The sequence below is a fragment of the Apiospora hydei genome (assembly GCF_038363865.1).
Source record: "Apiospora hydei strain CBS 114990 chromosome Unknown utg000002l_segment0_segment0, whole genome shotgun sequence".
Classification (NCBI taxonomy): domain Eukaryota; kingdom Fungi; phylum Ascomycota; class Sordariomycetes; order Amphisphaeriales; family Apiosporaceae; genus Apiospora; species Apiospora hydei.
Window position 1 is genome coordinate 4,195,412 of NW_027117361.1, and position 19,414 is coordinate 4,214,825.

Sequence of the window (19,414 nt, forward strand, 5' to 3'; positions counted from 1 at the left end):
TGATGCAAAGACAATCGACTAAGCCATGCGGGAGGCCCATCACCATCATCGGATGACTGGACACGTAACAAGAGGATCCTTGACTTATGGAGTTTATTTCTGAGGCAGTCACACATGACCTCCTAGAGTGGCCTGGGCCATGTGCCTTGCCATGAGATTGCAAGAGCCATTGCATTGCTGTAGCTGATAGCAATATACAAATCCATGTGATTGGCCATCGACATCGCATCGTTCGATTTCACTGGCTCAACTGAATGTAGCTTTCCATGGTAGCTTTCTCCTTCAACACTGGCAGAAGACGCAGCCAAAGCCCTGAAATCCATGTCGTGAAGTCCTCGAGCTTTCAAAGTACGCCTCCTTGCCCACGGCACCTCGATCAGGCAAATCCGGCCCCAATCTAGTGCTTCTGCGCCTCCTTCTTCGCCCTCTCCGTCGCGACCAACCGATCCAACCGCCGAAAGGCCGGGAGCCCCTCGAAGAAGACGCTGGCGACCCAGAGGCACCACACCCCGCCGAACGCCGGCACCCGGTGCTTCGCGAGCCGCGTCTTGGCCATCCACCAGGCCTCGGTGACGTGGATCGCGAGCACGGGCACGAAGATGGCCCTGACGAGCCAGACGTAGCCCGCGACGCCGCCGAGCGCGGGCGGGATGGCGGCGTCGAGCGCGTCCCAGATGGGCGTGCCGGCGCCACGGTCGACGAGCGAGACGGTCGCGGCGCAGAAGAAGTAGAACGCGACGCCGAAGAAGACGACGCAGTCGAAGCCCGCCGGCGGCGCGTACCGCTCGACGCGGATGTCGCTCAGGCCCAGGCGCTGCAGGGCGTCGCGCGACATATCGACGAGCCGCGCGCGAGACTCGCTCAGGCTGGACATGGGCGGGTCGATGGCCACGGTGTGTGTCTCGTCGCCCGACGGCGGCGTCTGGATCACCAGCTTGTCCTTCGCCATGTCCACGAGCTGGGCCTTGGCGGCGGCCGAGGCAGACAGGCCGTTGAAGGCCCGGAGGTAGTGCTCCAGGTCTGCCGTGTGGTCGGCGTTCACTGTTGTTGTTTCGAGGTAAGTACGACACGGATACATAACAAGTAGTAGGTGAATTAAGGGGCTGGGATTAGATCAAAGACGTACTATGGTTTATGATGCGTGCCTTGGTGGCCGCGTCACCCTTAGAAGGACCTCCCATCCTGTGCGTATTCTCAGGATGTCGTGGACTACGCGTCTTGTCCTTCGTTCCCTCTTTCCTCTCTCGGATTCTCTCAGATGCCTTTGAGTAAGGGAAAATAAAGACCTGTGGAATCGGTATGTATCGTATGATTTTATGGGGAAACGGTCAAACTTCACAGCAAAACGAACATTTTGAGAGATGGATCAGTCAAATAAATGCCAATCACAGCGGGGGTTCGGGCTCATCCCCACTGAAACACCGACGAGAGGACCGGGGCCAAGCGCTTTCTTTGGGTTAGAGCCTGTAGATTTAGGGGTTAACCGTTTATTAAGTAACCCGAGTATTAAGCCCAACTGCCAACTACGTCTGTCATCTAAACAACAATTACCACCTTAGGTACACATTCAGCACCATTGGCAGGAGTGGTAGTTAGTACCATACATGTCGCAAGTCATCTAGCAATTACTGCCTCAAGCATAATTCCCTGGAAGAAGTTTGGTCAGGGCATCAGGAATACTCATCAATTGGGCAGGCTGCCCATGCTCACATATTCACATCGTGATCTGAAACGAAGTGCCTCAAAGTTGACAAAGTATGCTTCAACTATGTACAAATAAACGCGTTTGTGTAATACACATGGGCGGAGCTTTTCAATTTCCTCGCCCGAGAAAGGCAATAACGCTTATACATTGTGGCCCAACTGTTTCGGGACTGCCGTAAAATCAAAATCATAATTCAACGCCTCGATGATGCCTTCTTGCCGGACATGCTCGGCAATCCTCAGGCTAACAAATGACTTTTCGTCCCACGCGCGCGTCCGTACCGCGGCCCGTCCCCCGGACCTAGTTGTCGTTGTGGTCATCGTCCTCTTGACCCGGATGCCGTCCGCGCACACCGTGCTCGTCCTGTCGGCGGTCCCAATCTCTGTATGCGTGGTGCCGTGGAGTCGGTCTCCCAGCTCGAGCTCACCCTCGCCCGTGTCATCGGTATGCGGCTCTTTGGGGGTAAAGAACCCCGTCAGTTTACGCCGGTGACACGACGACTGCTTCGAGATCTTGGTCATGGCCGTCATTCTGCGCTCGTCCGCATCTGACGTCTCCGAGGCCCGCCTGAAAGAGGCATATGCATCGGGGAGGATCTGGGTCGCGAATGCGCGGATTGCCGGCAGCGAGACCACAATGACTGACACATCCACCTCAAGGGTTGTCCAGATCAAAGCATCTGTGTAGTCCCTACATCTTCGAGTTAGCTACTTCAAACACAGATCAAATGCGTCCTTGTATTCTTAGGAGTGATACCAAGCATTCCAGATAGATCGAATTACTTACCATGTGGGGTTGGTAGACTTCGCCGACAGGACCAAGTAGTGCAGCCTCAAACAGGCCGAGGTCAAGATGAAGATGCCCAGGAACAACACCACCGATATGGCGATCTTCTTGCGCAGACCGGCATTCAGACTCCTTATCAAGGGGGAGGGGTAAAGCGATGATCATGATATCCTGGCTAATGGCAAGCAAGGTTGCTGCGTAGCTGAGACTGCTGATATCGAGACAAGTATGACTCATGGACGCATCTTTCCATCCTAGCCATATGTATGATACGGGGAGGCATTGGAAGATCTGCAAGAACACGCAGAGTACGGTCGTGATTCCCGTGAAAATCATTATACCGAAGGCTGTCTTTCTGAACCATTCGTACGGAAACTCGCGCAGTAAGAAGCACATCATCACTATTCTGCAAAGTCCTAGGACGGCGAAGTAGAATACTCCGTCCACATACAGCACCTAGGTGTCTTGTCAGTACGACTGTTTCTTTTCTTCTTCAGTTCTGGGTCGATTTATACCTTGAGCGCTGTTGTGATAGTATCACTTTTTAGCGTCCACATATCGACGCCAAACCCTATGAGCCTTGCTATCTTGGCGTTAGCCATGTATTTGGCAGCTATGGTTGGTAGCACCTAACATACCGTACTGGCTGAGTATTGTGAAAATCAGGAATAGCATCTGCCAACTTGTTAGCAAGTCGTGATTTTTCATGTAGATGGTGCAGGCCAAGGGACTTACTATGATTATAATCATGATATAGTCGTCTGCTTCGTATGTGTGCAAAGTCTTCCATCTTGCGTACATCCGGATCAGAGCGCATATAAGGGTGAACAGTTCGATTGGTATGATCCCCAATAAGTCTGGCTTCCTAGAGCGTTGTGGTTTGCCACATGCTTCATCCTGTATCCTGGCAACGGCTACAGCCGCGGTCAGAACACACTGAAGTTCATCGCGTGGAGGGCAACGTACTCAAGGACTCATCGGTTGTGCAACTGTTTAGCAGACAGGTTTGCAATACATTTTGTGATTCAGGATCAGTGCAGAAACATGTCGTGTCGAGGGACTTTAGGCAGGCCGACCCAGGTATGGATTGCACTAGGCAGGTAGTCTTGCAGAGAAAGGTCAGCAAACGGCTCTATAGCACTGTGAGAAGTCTGAAGGAAATAGGCAACTTACAGCACAGGCAGGCAACTGTTGCGCATCCTCCAAGAGGGTCGCTCGACACACCGTGGAGAAAAGGGCCCAGAGGATCAGGAATCGCTTAACGACCAGCATTTTGTTCTTTCCCGACACGGAGGCATTCCAGAAGAAACGGAGTAGAGAAGAGGAGTGAGGTCTGTTAAGTGAGAACTTCACGAAGAAAGCCAGTTGGATCGTTCTGCTCGAACAGGAGATGTAGGCTACCTTAGATAGGTCGACACATTACCTGTTGAGCGCACAGACGGGTATGGCAGAACGCCATGAAACCTTGAAGCCATCTCGATGATTTCGGACGTAGCCTTAACTGACCTTGCCTAGCCTCGGAGCGGCTGGTCGTTGATTGGTATCGAAGGACCCGATTTGAAGTTTTAATCTCGAAGTCATCCAGCCGCGGTAGCACGAAGCCATGGCGCACACTCCATGAACCTCAGCTGGATTGACGGTGAATTCACCGCGACGATGTCAATTATCCTTCCCGATGTCCGTTCAGTCTTTGGACTGCTCGTAGGTGATGATTTAGTTCCTCTCTCTCGCTATCCTTACCCACCAGGTGAGACTGACCTGAACGCGACCATGATGGGTGTCGGCGCAGTTGGTTAGTCATTACGATGGTATCTCGCTATGATCTCTTCCGGCATATTTGGTGTTGGACTAGTACGGGCGAGTTGCGGCCAAGAGAAATGCCAGCCACAGCGCAGACGGGAAAGTCTAAAAGAGGTATCCATTGAAAGACGTTACAGTCCTCACAGGCCACAAGGGGCCGTCGGCACGACTGCTGTGTGTGTGTGTCGTTTCTCATCCAAACACCGATCACGCTAATGCAGCCCATCGCGACAGAGTTTCGTCCTAAGGAGACGGAATCAGGGGACACGAACTCCAGCGGCGCTGGGGGTCGGATGATTCTTGGGGGTTACGAAATCAGCGAGGCAACGGCCAGGAGGCCCTATGGTTCAGGGCAGCGGCGAGACAACGCCAAGTGCTTGCAGCCTTCATTTGATAGGCCAAGACGGGGCCAGGCTAAGAGTGATTCCCATCGACAAAGTTCAGGGAAATGAAGGGGTCCTCGCAGCCTCTCCCTCTTTCTCGCCGCATTGGACGGTGGCGTAGTAGAGAATTGCTTGGCGGCTCGACAAGGGGTTCTCTGGAAGGATGGAAGGGCAGGGGCTTGTCTGAGGTCGAATGCGGGATGCACATTAGTTCAGCAGAGGCGCGAGCCTGAGGCATACATACCTACATGTACGTCTGTTTGAATGGTCCCAGGTGGAATGAGCGATTATTCCACGCAATCTGGGGCCAGTGTAACAGGGAAAGATCATTGGGACAGAACGTAGCTGCCGCGAGAAGTTTAATAGGAACGGGGTTCAGTTAGGCGTGCGAAACTCGACCCCTTCTCAATCACCACATTCTCTAGAAATGGGCCAGCCTTGGGACGTAATATTTTTTCAGGGTCTGTTGTACAATATATGTTAGATTTTCAAGCTTATGATGATAGGATATGCGCCGCGGGTCTGTGATGACTCAAGTATACATCCCGAAACGGCGAACAGACCGAATCATCACTATAGCGCTGGTATCGAAATTGTTGTATTTGCGATCCCGTTCGGGAATTCACGACGAAGCAATCACAAACTCTGCAACAACAACGCTATCTGGAAAACAAAATTTCAAAGGAGACCCGTTCACTCCACAGTCTGGTTCCTACTCTAACGGTATGGATTGAGACCCATATCCAGGACGACTGCGAACTTCTTGCCATTGTATCGCCCTGTTTACAAGCAATGCACGTGACAAACAAGATAGGAAAAATGAAACTGTCCCGAGCGCAACGATCATCCAGAACAATGCTCACTACCTCCCAGCCAGCTTGAGGCAAGAAAAGCACAACTTGGAACCACAACCAACTGCTAGGCTTTACACGTCTTCTCGCAACCCGTACACCCCTTCCCAGGCGTCCTCGTCTCGCCGCCCGCCACGACAGCCGGGCCCGGGTTGACATAGGAGTTGACCTTGGCGTGGATATTGATCATGACGCCCGGGTCGTTCGCCTTGATAGCCCCCGGGAACTTGACCCCCGCCGGGACCGACCCTCCACCGCTGCTGCTGCCACCACCGCCCGCGATCGTCAACTGATAACACGAGATGTAGAACTGGGCCCCGCCACCCTGGCCCGCGGTATGCAGCGCAATGACCTCGGCGCGCAGGAGGTAATCGCCCGCCGGCGTATCGGGCGGGATCGTGACGTCCATGCGGCCGCAGCAAGCATTGAGGTCCTTGACACCCCACTGGTCATTATCGCCCGCGCTGTACCCGCCACCACCACCACCGCCCGCGGCGGGCGCCCAGGCGTCGGCGAAGATCTTGTACCAGGCCGCGGACCCGTCGGCCCGGCTCGCGTCGTCGACCTTGCTGAGGTAGACGTTGACGGGCCCGTAGTGGGCGCCGCCGATGGCCTCGTTGCGGCAGTTGCGGTCCCCGGGCTGCTGGTGCATCTCGACCGTCACCGTCGACCCGGGCGCCGCCGCGCACTTGCCCGACACGCCGCGGGACCCGCCGGCGTTGCACCGCATGTCGGCGCTGCCGACGCTGGTGACGGGGTTGTTGGAGCCTGGCATGCGCACGCAGGTCGACCCGTGGAACGACACACAAACAGTTAGCAGTTAGTTTGGAAATATCCGAGGCATACGCGGCGGCAGTGATGGATGATAATAGGAGTAACCTATTAGAAGGAGGGAGGGAGGTGGGGGAGGAAAAACTTATCTGATCTTTTCCATCAACCCATAGTTGCTGGAAGATGGCGTGTGCTGTAGCCTGGCTGGAAAAAGCCCCCAGCATGTAGAATCCTAGCTTCATGTTGGTGAATAGCGATCTTCACTACAAGTTGGGAAGTTGACGTTGGACGTGTATACCTACTTCCAAGATGGACATGCTGTCCAGAGAGTGGCTATATATATATCTCACTTGACCACGTTGGAACACAGGCCACACCCAGCTAGAATTATACAATTCAGGTAACTTCCAGGTCCCGTTTATCATGTCGTTGATTGTTGCAATAAGCCAAAGTGATGGGATTGGGTGGGCGGTACGCACAACCCTGCCGGCTAATACCCCAGATCCCCCTGGAAGCCAATCATGCAAGTTCATATGCCGGCATTAGGAAGATTTGCCTATTCTGGCAGGTCAAAGTGACTCGGTCTAGATTGTTGTCCATTGAGGTCAGATCTCGAGATTACTGGATCCTAATTCTGGTCTCAGCTGGTGTGGCTGCCAATATACCACCTGCTGCTCGTCGGTAAGCATGTATGGCAGAGTGTTTGGGTATTACTTCGCACAAGGTGTGAGCTCCTAGGGTTCCTGTCTTAGTAGGCAGTACATGGATTTTTTACTTTCACTGCATGGGCCGAATATTGAACCGTTGATAATATGCTGTCTATTACAATTTGTAAGTACGAATAGGGGCACCACCGCAGCCTATTATGAGTCAGACAAGCCATTTTCCAAGCCTCCAGCTCATCTTCATTATCCCCATCTACTCGTCGTATATCTTTTCATTGCTGTTGTAATTGTCAGTATAGCGAACAGTAAAGTGCCATAGAGCGAGCGACTTACAAGGTCTCGTTGAACTTCTCCCGCCCCTCGGCTTCCTTGTTCACGAATATGCTGACGCTGGTACCGCCGCATACAAAGTCACCAAAGCCATCATCGCCGATTGTCACCTCGCGATCAGACCAGCCGAGGACATCAGTCCACACCTCACCGGCATGTATTTCGCCCACATGCATCCTCTTCTCGCCGGGACCAGCGTTGCTTATGACGACAGCGCAGCCGTATTTCCGATCCCAGGTGCCGTAACGGACCCAGCCGAGACAGGTGGCGTAATCGAAGTAGTCCTGCTGCTTGCCGTACGAATAGAGTTTGCGAGCCAGGGCGAGCTTGGGCAGGGCGCCGCCACATGAAGGCGGGAAAGGGTGCTCTCCTTGGGGATCGATACCGTAGAGATCGCCATACCACAGACAGGGGTAGCCCTGGTCTCGGAGCAGAATGAGAGCGTAGGCCAGCGGCTTGAACCAGCCTTCAATAGGGGCTTCAAGTGCTTGGTAAGGCTGGGTGTCGTGATCTGCAAGCAATGGGGGAATGGTTAGTTGCTGTAAGGTAAACGAACCCTTCGTAGACGAGACGGCAACTTACTCATGACAAGAGTCACAGCGTTGACTGGCATCACAGATACCAACGTGTCGTCAAAGACCTTTCGCAAGTCTGCGCCACTAGTCTTGCTGATCTCGCTGAAGTTGTAGACGAGCGGCGCGTCGAATAGAGAGAACTTCTTATGCATGCTCTCCAGATACCGCGTCATGTCATCCAGAGAGTCCTTCCAGAACTCGCCGACGAAGAACCAGCCTTCGCCGTACTTTTCGTCCATCATTGTGATGAACTTGCGAAGGAAGTCTTGGCTGTAGTGCTTGATGGCGTCGAAGCGGATGCCCTTGAGAGGCAGTGTCTGGGCCAGCCATCTACCCCAGTTGAGGACGTCACTTTCGACCTCAGGATGGGCGTAGTCCAAGTCAGAGCCCATGAGGAAGTCGCTAGAAAGATATATTAGCCCACAAACTTGTGCATAGGCAGGGATGAGATTGGTGCTTGTCGTACTAATTTCCATTTTCGTCGTCAACATCACCAGCTTTGGCCCAGCCGTGGGATTTGTCACCCGCAATCTTGTAAATGCCAGTCTTCTTATTGATGGCATTATAGTCCACACCGCTGAAATGATACCAATGGTATTTCAGATTGCTGTACTTCTCTCCTCTGCCGGGGAAATCGAAGCCAACCCAGGCTTCGATCTCGTATTTGTCGCTGATCTCCTGGTTGCGGTCATCCGGGTCGACTTCTATGGCCTCGCACTTCTCCTTGCGGTCTGCGGCGAAGCGGTGGTTCAAGACCGCATCGAAGTAGATGCCAACATCGTTGTCCTTAGCCGTCTGACACATCTTCATCAGCTCATCCTTGGTGCCCCATTTGGTAGCAACGCCGCCTTTCTGGTCGAACTCGCCCAGATCGTACAAGTCATAGATATCGTAACCATTTCCCTTAGAGGACGATCCTTTGCATCTATAATTCACCGTCAGAAACGCGAGCGTTGTCTAGCAAGGAGTTGCGGGGGCTCTTACGCAGGGGGGATCCAGATATTGTCCACACCGAAGTGTTTCAGTTGCGGAATATGCTTATCGAGTCGAACCCAGTGCTTCTGGTCGGCAGGCACATACCACTCGAAGCCCTGAAGCATCGTCATGTTCTCGGGCGTGGGCTTCTGTTCCTCCGCCATGTTGAGTAATTTCGCAGGACACCGATATTACGTGGTAATGAGGAGATAGATATAATTATATTAGGGATCTCAAGGCGACTATTATTTTGCAGAGCCAAAAAGAATGTGATAAAGAGAACTGAGAAGCGAATCAGCAACATGTGGGATGAAGTGGTAGCAAACCGACAGGGCGGTGACTTTATGTAGGCAGACGGATCTATCTGATGATCCTCTTACTCGTCTCAAGTCTGTCAACTTAATTATTACGTATGCCCTGATTAGAACATAGAGCAACCTGTTTATTCCAAGTTTTACCTAGTCGTACATATGCAGCTAAGTACCTAAGGCAAGCTGCATCCATCCATCCTTGATGGATGTCAGCTATCACTCCCGCACTTGATAAGCTCCCAATTGCACATGCCAGAGATCATCACTGCCTACCTGCGGCAGGCGGCAGGCGGCTTCGGTAGAGTGACAGGAGGAAAGCCACGCGATTACCACCTGGCTGGACAGGATGTGGGATGTAAGAATTACCGCAGGCTTGGACAGATCCAGCCAAACTCTCGGCCAACCAGCTGCCCTAGCCTCCTTGCGCCTACGTCGCTTATGCAGCTTGCTTGCACCCTGAACGAGTCTAGACCATCCAAGTCAGGAACGCCGCCTGTACGACGGCAGCTTTTTGATCGGAAGTGGTGCGACCATCGAAACGAAATTGCCAGAGGCCCAGAAGAAGCAGGGGCATTGGGGGTTATTGCAATGACGACACTTCCCTTTCTTGACATGGGAAAATCAGACGGTCAAGGTAAGAAGACGCAAGATGTGGCGAGTGAGAGAGTACATGCCACGCATTAGGAATGACACCTACAGTGGGCAGCTGTCTAAGTAGGTAATCAGAAATGAATCCTGTCTTCAACAACATTGAACAATACGACTGAGACAGCTGAGCATGTGAGTGATTGATTGCCCCTGAAGTCGACGTCTTCTGGTCTCAAAAAAGCAAGGGAACTATCACTGGTATGACGTCAGAGTACTGATGCTAGGGATCCGTGGCCGGAGCTAAGAGACAGCGACGGGCCGGCATGCAAACCTCGAAAGTGAGAAAGGAGGTCGTACGAAACCAATCGGCCGTGTCAATGAATTATTCTATAAGAGCATGCCCATGTTGATTCTGCGATACGGAAAATAACACACAATTGGCAGGTTAGGCAAAGTAGGTAGCAATTGGGTGGCTCGGGTTCAGGTGTGTGCCCAATGGAGTCGGTGTGGTGGTTTTTGGTGGTTTTTTGGTGGTGGTTGGGTGCAGGTGGGTTGGGTTGATCTGACAACCGCTAGAGGAGGTCGGGGTAAACAAACCTGCAAGTCGACCCTCCCTCCCACCAACCAAGAAGCAGCGCTCGCTTGTGGGCAGAGACATTCCACTCAATCAGGACACGCCAGCTCATCATATCCCGGCACCACCTTGCACAATTTCACTTGTCTTGAACCATTGGGACACACGGGCTTGCAGTCGAACCCCGTTGCCCGAGTTGCCGCTTAAAGTCAATCCCCCAGGTTGATGGACATTAAGTACATAGGTAACCTAAACTGAGTTTCGCTACCACTCCCACTCGCTCGCTGCCCTCATATGCCAAAACGCAGACCCGATCTCGACTTTGATATCTACGTCGACCCTTCTTGCCAGAGCGATTGCGATTCAATGGAAGACGAGACCAAATCTCCCCAGCCCGCTGAAGCTGAAGCTGCACAAATTGCGCCGGAAGAAGTTCCACCGACAGAGACCACCGCCGACGAGACGGACAACATTCCCCACGACGACGCTGATGCCAGTATAATACCGGACGAGGCAGACGAGGCCACCTCAACTGGCGATACCACCGCGCCACCCGAGGAAACGAGTGAGCCGATGGAGGACGACACACCTGGTCACGACACGGAGGGCGACGAGACGTCCACCATCTTGCCCAGCATTGAGGACGATGATCTTGTTGCCGAAGACACAAACGGGTATAGTCCAACCTCGTCTCGGCGATCCTCCATGCGAACAGAAGAGCTGATTCAAGCTGCTGCTAGGGATACCATCGACCACGAGCATGACCATGCGGACGACTCCGACGCATATCACGATGAAGGCGAGGCCGCTCGAGCCGACGACGAAGGTGCTGACAGCAGTTCCCAGCAAGGTGTAGATGAAGATGTTTTCAGTGAGAGAAGTCCTCGAAGCTCTCTGGGGTCCTACGATGGCGGCTCCGGATCCGCAAAGGGGACCGATGTTCCTGACAATATCACAGTCGCTACCAGGACCCCTCGCGTATCAGATATCTCGCAATACTCCTCCCACTACGACAAGGACGACAAGGACGACTATGTCCCGACCACGCGCGGCAAATCTCGCCCTGCTTTCAGGACTCCCTCCGATATCCGAGCCATGCAGATGGCATCACCTCCTCCGTCTGTCTATGGATCTGGATCAATACCTGTTGCCTCCCCTCGCTCAACCAACAAAAAATTCCCTACAGTTTCACGCCTCGGCAGCCCGGCCGGATCAGTACAATATTCGCCCAAGAACAGGACACCTTCTCGTTTCAAGGTGAAGCAAGAAGCCCCCTTAATTCTTCTCCATGCCACTCTGCTACCGCTGAGGTGGATGTGGGCTGACATCATCGACGACTTGGATAGCTCAGATATGAGTGAGGATGCCAAGTTGCTACGTGACTCGTGGCGCCTGCTCCAAGATTGCGTGGGGGATACAGTAGTGGAGAGAGGTATCTTGCTGGGCCATCCCCAGAATGACTATGAGGTTTTGGAGGAGCGCCTACTCGAGGCTCTAGAACTCCCCATGCGTCGCCGGGCAAGGATTCTGGAATGTGGACACTACCTCGGCCCTGCCAACGAGAAGACGATTGGCGAAGACGAAGACAGTGAGGACGATTACGATATGGTTCGTTCACAAGTCAGGCACCACTGGTGCAACACATGCAAACATGATATCCGTTACGAATCCCTTGGCCCCGGTAAGATCTTCCGGGTCAAGGTCTACGCGAGTAATGGCCTCATGAAGGCCGGCGCCTGGGCCGCTTGCTGGAAGGAGATGGAGCGCGTGGACATCGAGCTCGAGCCGGTCGTCCTGCCGGCCGTTCAGGACGAGCTTGTGCGTCTTGCAGCGGCCCGCGAAGAACGGGTGGCTGCGAAGCAACGGGAGTTCGACGTCGTGTCGAACATTGTGCATCAGATGGAGGAAGAGCAGCGAGACCAACCATCCGGCCTTCATGCCCACATAGACACAGCTGCTTCTCGTCGCGGGTCTGTGGATACTCGCAGGTCGTTTGCCGGAGACCGTCCCGAGTCCGTATATTCTCGCGGCAGGTCGTTAGGTGGAGCGCGTCCCGAGTCAGCGTATTCCCGCAAGCCGTTCGCCGAGGAGCGTCCCGGGTCTGCATATTCTCGCAGCCCGTTGGCCGACGAGCGTCACCAATCCGTACATTCTCGCAAATCGTTGAGCGAAGAACGCAGGCTCCGCGAGGAAGCACGTATGCGCGAGGTCTACGGCTCGACACCTGAGCCTGATTATGCTGCCTCCGAAGCCCATCACGACTCCTTCGCCACCAAGCCCTCTTCGTCCGCGCCTGCTAGAGACCCGTCATACGAGCGCAAAGGACCTCGGCGTCAACCTGGCCAGACCGACTCTCTGCCAGAGCTCCTGCTACAGTCTGTTCGCGTGGTGTTGCGAGACTCCAAGAACATCATTATTCTTGCACTTGGTGTCATCGCTGTTCTGCTTGCAATGCGCCATGCGCCTGAAATGCAACGCTCTGAGGATGATTGGTTTGATTTTAGCAGTGTTCCTAGGGTGCACGTCCCTGAAGTTCCTATCCACCCAGTACAGGTTCGGGCCTATGTCCCCGAGGTGCAACATGCCGAACTCCCGCAACCGATAGCTTCACAGCAGGCTCAAGGTACTACTCACACCCCTTCGGTGCAAGCAACCGCTGCTCAGGAGGTGCCCCAGAATACCCTGAGGTTCCTGAGGCAGCGGCATCTTCCAGTGGAGCCGCGGCGGATCAGGAGTCTCAAGCAACTCTTGAACATTCTACCGAGCAACCACAAGCTACCCAAGAAGCGGCTGAGGTTCAGACTGAGGAGTCCGAGAAGTCCGAGAAGGAGGCGGGGATCGAAGTTGTAAAGGAGAAGAAGGTGGTACGAGTGGTTGAGACTGTAACGGAGACAGAGACCGTCAAGGTCACGGCGACGGCAACTTATACAGATTCGGAGGAGACGCCAATGACAACATCCACGGATTCGGAAGAGATGTCGACCGCTACTGTTGAGGCTGCAGCTGGCGAGCCGAGCGAGGATGCCACCAAGGAGGGCGAGCCGACTCAGGAGGCCGAACCAACTCAGGAGGCCGAACCAACTCAGGGAAGCCGAGCCAACTCAGGAGGCCGAGCCGCTCGAGACACCCATCGTTGAGTCGGTGAATGAAAAGACAAATGAAGAGGCCAACACAGAAGAGCCCGCCCAGCAAGCTGAGCCTGCTGTGGAGAACATGCCCGCAGCCTCTGAGATTGATGCCGAATAAAGTAACAAGTTGGCAGCCTATGGATGGGTATGTCGGTATACGGGATATGATGGACTACTTGATTATTGAGGGATACAGGTACGGGACAAAGATGCAATGAAGAAAACACGACGATAAACTTTGTTTCTCTTTCTATCACGAGCTCAGGATACCACCTCTGGTTTGCATATTGAGACCAAGTAGATAGCCAAATTGAAATGTAACAACAACAACAACTTTCGATCTCTCTCCTTTTCCCCTGTGATGTGGCATTGCCTTCTGCTTCTACTGCCCGTGGTAATGTAAGCAATCGTTTGCCTTCCAAGTTGCGTTTGGCAATCTTGATGATTTCCAATTGCTCTTGTCATTTAGATGTTACTTCTAGCAAGAGCAATGTGTATAACGTGAATGCAATGACCAACTCGATTCCGTCCATCGATGTGCTCGATCACACGACGTTTGCCAACTGCATTATTGTCACCTCTTAACATATCTCAGCTATTTGTTGTGAATATAATATACTACCCATTCCTGGACATGAATGTTCCTGTATTCACTTTCTCATTTGGACTGTATATAAACGCACACAAACCTCGTGGCCACATTGTGTTCCCCTTTTCCTATCAGACATAAAGAACACAACATACTGAAACAACAATAGCAACTCAAGCACAGACAACCCACCTATACACATCTGCCATGGACCCCCAAACACAGAACATCAAGATCCCACCACGACCCCCAACACGCCGCCCCCAGTCCGAGGACCGATGGAGGTCTGGATGGAGATCCCCAGCGTAACCGTGACAGAAGTCACAGGCCAGGAGCCTCAGCCTCAGGGCACCAACACTACTACCACCGCAGCACTTCGAGGTGGCAGCGAGGATGTCTATGGCGACTATTATGACTGCTGCGAAGGGTGCTGCTCGACCATGGTCATCTGCCTGCGCTGCTGGCTTTGCTGTGGCTGCCACTACGACGATGACGACTAAGCAGAGGATGTGTTCAATAGAGAGGCCACGTATCTTTGGCTTGGGATTTCCCCGGTAGTAGCACGGCAGCGACCCCCTTTTCTTGCCGCTTATTAATATTTGCATATAATGCTGATAGCATCTTAGGGTTGAATACGTAGTCTGGGAACAGCAAAGACTCGGTTTCACAAGAAAGGTGATTAGCAATCATTATTGTTTCCTTCTCAAACCATTGAAATTGATAACCCCTATCCATTGGTGATATGTGGAGTGGCGGCAACAGGCGGCCTGAATGGCCTGTATATTAGCAACTGGCGAAAGGGGCTATTGACCAGAAGTCAGAGGCTGGGGGAAAGTAGAGATCGAGGCCGCTATGTTGTGACAGGTAGATAGATACTTAAAGCAGCCTGCGAAATGGCAACAAAACAACAAGATAATCACTTGGGTGGTGAGCTCCAGGGGCTGGTACAGAAACGTCGTGGGAGATGGGGAAAGTCCTTTCATTGATGATGCAAGTCTGCTTAGCAAGCAGAAAACTGTACATGACGGGAGGCGGTTGAGAGCAAGCATCGTAGTCAAAGAACATAGCAGCAGCTGTGATCGGCAGGGAGGCTTCGACGTCTAAAGGACAAGACAAAAAGCTGCCGAGCCATGAGTAAATGCTTCGAATTAGTATAACTCGCTTAGATGCCCCTGACTCCGACCAATGCTAGGTATATATGTCTATGCTATATGAAGCACCGAGATTTGGTTCGTAAAAAAAGCCACGAAAATATATATAGTAAAAACAAATCAGCAGCCGCCGGAAAAAACTCCCCTCAGTTTCATGATTCTCATTTCAGGTCATTTCTTCAGGCCTGGACGGGATAGTCGGCCATGCCGGAATACGGCAGGACATCGCCCATGCATCCCGGACAGGCGCGATTCGAGGTGCAACGACCGTGCTGCTCGCAGTGCCACTCGCTGCTGGGGAGCACATGCGGCACTCGCGGCAGTGCTCCCAGGCGTCCATGGGCACCCACTGTCCGCGGCAGAAGCTGTAGTTGTAGCCATGAAAATCGTTGGCGTTGCAGTTCCCCAGCGCGCCGCGGAGGAGCTCGTATTCCAATTTTTCCCGGTCTTCCTTGAGCTTTTTTGCCTTTGAGTTCTTCGCCTTGATCCACCGGTCTTCCCAGTCCTTGAAGGCTTTTGTGTTGGCCTTGATGTTGGCCCACGACTTGTCATCATACAGCAGCATGTCTACCATGAGGTCGACGTCGAGTTCTTCTACATTCGGCTGGTTCGAGAGCCACGTCGCGAAACAGGCGTTCGCATCGCAGGGCTTGGGAAATCTGGCGGCGGGTCCGAAGAAGGCCGTCAAGTCCTGGAAAGGGTTTCCGCAAGCCGTCCCGCAGGAGCAGTGCTTACCACACCTGCGTCCATATTTACTACAGGCGCACGATGTGCAGGCCTTTTTCTTTCCCCGCCCTTTTTTACACGCGCACTTGGATTCTGGCGGGTTCGAGGATTCGTCCGGTAGGTGGGATTCCATTTGCATGTGCTGAGTGATGGGTTAAAAAGAGAGATTCAAACAAAATAACGCCTGCCCCGTGCCAAGGGCTACTTACCTCGGATATCTCCTGCTCTAGTTCGCCCTGAGCGTCTTCGATGCCAATATCCTCCTGAAGCGGGGTCTGGGGAAGTTGGCGCGTGCCATGTTCGGGCGTCTGGCTCGGAGGCGGGCTATACTGTGGGTTCACGGTGGGCTCCGGGTATGACACGGCATGGCCTTGGAACATGGCGGCATGTGCCGCGGGTTGAGAGCTATACGACTCGCCGCCAAAGTGATGAGGCAGGGTGTGCTGCAGTATCGGCGTCGAAGGGTGCTGCTCCTGCGGGGGAGAGTAGGCGCCAGGCACGCCGGAGCCCGAATGGGAAACCTTCATCTGAGCATACGAGCCGTTCTGCATGCTGTTGCTCCTCGGCTGGCCGTAGGGGCTCCGGAGACCGCCATTGTGGGCGTGTGCTTGGCCATATGCGACGTTGTAGGCCGAGAGGGCGCGTGGGTCGTAGGACTGCTGGTAGACGGGAGAAGGGGCGCCGGTGAAGGGCTCGCCAGGGTAGCCGTTGGAGGCGGCATCTAGTGTCGAATAGGCGGTATAGTCGGGAACGCCAGCGGTCGGGGTCTGACGGCCGGAGGCGACGGCCAGGGCGGCGTAGCTGGCATTGTTGTAGACGGTAGGGTTGTAGAGGCTGAGGTTGGAGACGCTGGCGTTGTTGATGCTGGGCGAGTGCCGGAGAGCGGGCGCCGTGGTCTGCGGGGTCGCACTGATGAACTCGGACGTGTTGGAGCGAATGCGCTTGCCCGAGTGTGGCGGTTGTGCCATGCCCATGCCCATGGCACACACACACACTGTACTGCTCTCACACAGACGGGGTGCGCGGGAGGCAGGTGGCAGTTGGCCTGTCGGAGGGGGATGGGAGAATCCAAACAAAAAAATCAAAATAAAATCAAAATCAAAATCGGGAGGCAGACACGGAGAGAGGGAAGTTCCCTCGCGCTACCGTCTGCTACTGCTGGGCGAGACGAATTGACGCATTGGGATCGTTCGATGCTGGGAATTGGATGGATGGGATTGGTATTCTTGCTGCCAGTTGGGTTCCGCCAATTGAGAGTGCACGTCGTTCAACCTCTCCCCCAGTCCGATAGAAAGTAGAGACAAGAGAAAGGACCAAAAGAGGCAGAAGGGATAAGGGAGAGAAAAAAAATAAGTTATCACAATTTGACTGATCGGCCAGCCCCCAAATGGACGATACGCTGCAGAATTGGTACATAGATCCAGAGCGCCTATCGGTTGAGCCCCGCCAATTCAGCGAGCGAGTGTGCAAACCCCCCTGCTCCTTTTCCTGCCAATCCCACTACTAAACTCCCCTCCCGCTCTCTAGGTCAGTTAAGGGTTGTGTAGTGTGGTGTGGTCGTTAGGGGGCTTGGGGGCTTGTTATTTACATCAAATGTACTTAGGTCAGGCTATTCAACTGTTCGTTTGTTCGCGGTGATGCCAGTGCTACTGACCTAAAGTACTAAGTCACGACCGCGGGCAGTTAGTCCCTTGCCTGCCTTCCTGTCAAAAGTCCATTCCGCCGCCGCCGCCCCCCTTACGGCCTAAGGCCCAAGGCCCCAAGCAACAACTTACTTGGCAAATAGAGGGGCGGTTTTTCCCAAATCCACATCTACGCTCTCTCAAATGCAGTGGACTGGGAATCCTCGCCCTTCAATGCAAGCTTCGTCACCTCCCCAGCGCAGCAGGGCTTTTGTCGGCATATGTAGCATGGGATTTTATATCGGCCCGGCCTGGCCTTTTCTGCCTTCTCCCCTTCTTTTTCCTCACAGCTGCAATGCTGTACTTCCTGCTGCTGCTACTGCGGCTGCTGCTGCAGTGCTGCAATGCTACCGGAAGTACATCCCATTCCTGGCATTCCATCCATCCCTTGGTCACGTACCTACATTGGATTGGATTGACATTGCAACGCCTCGAATGGGCATTCTGGTCCATTTCCCGCTCTGCAGACACCTGAGACGAATCAGGCGTCCTGTTCCGGGACGTGGATCACAGCATCCTTCAAAGGCTCAAAGTCGGTCGACGTTTTAATAGGCGACTTTTTTCGTCGTGGTCCAAGCTTTCGAAAGAGTGGTCTCGGTGGTCACACTCTTCTGCATAAGTATTCATCTCACGATCCACTATCCTGCCTCGAACCACCACCTGCAGGCCGAAAAGTCCAATCGGTGTAGACAGGAGGCAAGCAAGGGAGCACGGGTACTGCTGTACTTTCGGGGCTCTGCCTTTCAACTCCCGCCGACCAGGATTCTGACTAACAAACCTGGTGGATCTCCTCTTTCGAGTGCGACGCTTTAAGGTCCGAGGATGCCACTGATTTTCGCCGTGCTGGCCCTCGATACCTACCTCGTCTCCTGATCGGTGGTAAAACATGTTCGATTTGCTCTTGACTCCGCTACTTACGGTCCTCTCTTCGGGTGTTTCTCAATTGGGCAACTTCCAGCCAACATGCACGAGCTTGTTGTTGGCTTCACTCCACTGATCACGAGTGAGTAAGCCGCACGCTCGTGGGACTTTTAACCGGAAGTTGTGTCTGCTGCTTAGCCTGAAGGTATCATACGCCAAGATATGAGGGTATCCAGTTTGAAAAGTAGGTAGGCCTAATTGGTGTGAGCAGCACTGACAAGCAGACACCTGCTCACGTGACTGGCTTGCATACGAGACAAGCGTTTTCCGACGTAGGCATGAAGAGGAGACTTCCTTAAAGCAATGCTTGCTTCTCTCTGGGGCCTCTTGGCTCAGCGGACAGCGATTATGTCTAACCGGGTCTATACATTGGAAGTTGTGGTCTGATCACGTGTGGGTTGAGGGATACCCACAGCGTTCTCAAACTCGCATCGATGCGAAGTCAGATCAATTCTGGGGTAGTCGTGTTGGATATGGGGTAGCTGAGACTCGATACCCAAGGCAAAGGGCCGTGGTAACAACCTTATCGCACCTGACAGACGGGTCCGTCGATCCAGCCGCTGCCGGGCCGAGTCGAGTCCCCTTATACGGCTCCGTTTGGTATTCCGTCATGGGGCGAACTCCCTCCGTCGAGACGACTGTCGGCTGACTTGGCGGCGGTTGGCACTGTGGGTGGGCCTGGCATGACTCCCATCAATATTCAGCTCTACGGCGGCCAAATCATGGCAATGGGAAGCAAAGGGGCTTCATATTGTGGCAGCTGATATGGCCACCATGAGAGTGAGTCGGTATGTGGCTCAAAACTCTTTGGGAGGTTATGTTAGCCTGATTACGGTGACTCTGGCTTGTGTTTCTTTTACCGATTCACATTAGGGCCCTTGGAGAATACAGACGAGACCGGGG

At 53.5% G+C, this 19,414-nt stretch overlaps 7 protein-coding genes across 7 annotated transcripts; 2 read left to right on the forward strand and 5 right to left on the reverse strand.

Moving 5' to 3' along the window:
• Nucleotides 1–397: 397 nt before the first annotated feature.
• On the reverse strand, nt 398–1,181 carry PG997_001300 (uncharacterized protein; the record flags this gene model as incomplete). The annotated part of the gene is made up of 2 exons (XM_066805615.1): nt 398–1,041; nt 1,127–1,181. 2 exons carry the CDS (start codon nt 1,179–1,181, stop codon nt 398–400), a joined length of 699 nt encoding a protein of 232 aa, XP_066675388.1.
• A 664-nt stretch (nt 1,182–1,845) lies between these two features.
• On the reverse strand, nt 1,846–3,763 carry PG997_001301 (uncharacterized protein; the record flags this gene model as incomplete). The annotated part of the gene is made up of 7 exons (XM_066805616.1): nt 1,846–2,412; nt 2,492–2,947; nt 3,007–3,074; nt 3,130–3,166; nt 3,227–3,405; nt 3,458–3,623; nt 3,665–3,763. The coding sequence occupies 7 exons, from the start codon at nt 3,761–3,763 to the stop codon at nt 1,846–1,848; spliced, it is 1,572 nt and encodes a 523-aa protein (XP_066675389.1).
• Nucleotides 3,764–5,592: 1,829 nt separating this feature from the next.
• PG997_001302 (glycosyl hydrolase family 61-domain-containing protein) lies at nt 5,593–6,538 on the reverse strand (the record flags this gene model as incomplete). The annotated part of the gene is made up of 2 exons (XM_066805617.1): nt 5,593–6,293; nt 6,337–6,538. The coding sequence occupies 2 exons, from the start codon at nt 6,536–6,538 to the stop codon at nt 5,593–5,595; spliced, it is 903 nt and encodes a 300-aa protein (XP_066675390.1).
• Nucleotides 6,539–7,214: 676 nt separating this feature from the next.
• On the reverse strand, nt 7,215–9,005 carry PG997_001303 (alpha-amylase; the record flags this gene model as incomplete). The annotated part of the gene is made up of 5 exons (XM_066805618.1): nt 7,215–7,239; nt 7,295–7,802; nt 7,874–8,268; nt 8,333–8,791; nt 8,851–9,005. The coding sequence occupies 5 exons, from the start codon at nt 9,003–9,005 to the stop codon at nt 7,215–7,217; spliced, it is 1,542 nt and encodes a 513-aa protein (XP_066675391.1).
• A 1,603-nt stretch (nt 9,006–10,608) lies between these two features.
• On the forward strand, nt 10,609–13,451 carry PG997_001304 (pathway-specific nitrogen regulator; the record flags this gene model as incomplete). Its single annotated transcript, XM_066805619.1, has 2 exons — nt 10,609–12,937; nt 12,991–13,451. The coding sequence occupies 2 exons, from the start codon at nt 10,609–10,611 to the stop codon at nt 13,449–13,451; spliced, it is 2,790 nt and encodes a 929-aa protein (XP_066675392.1).
• Nucleotides 13,452–14,309: 858 nt separating this feature from the next.
• PG997_001305 (uncharacterized protein) lies at nt 14,310–14,531 on the forward strand (the record flags this gene model as incomplete). The annotated part of the gene is made up of 1 exon (XM_066805620.1): nt 14,310–14,531. One exon carries the CDS (start codon nt 14,310–14,312, stop codon nt 14,529–14,531), a length of 222 nt encoding a protein of 73 aa, XP_066675393.1.
• Nucleotides 14,532–15,348: 817 nt separating this feature from the next.
• Nucleotides 15,349–16,888, reverse strand: PG997_001306 (uncharacterized protein; the record flags this gene model as incomplete). Its single annotated transcript, XM_066805621.1, has 2 exons — nt 15,349–15,912; nt 16,118–16,888. The coding sequence occupies 2 exons, from the start codon at nt 16,886–16,888 to the stop codon at nt 15,349–15,351; spliced, it is 1,335 nt and encodes a 444-aa protein (XP_066675394.1).
• Between the last annotated feature and the right edge of the window lie 2,526 nt (nt 16,889–19,414).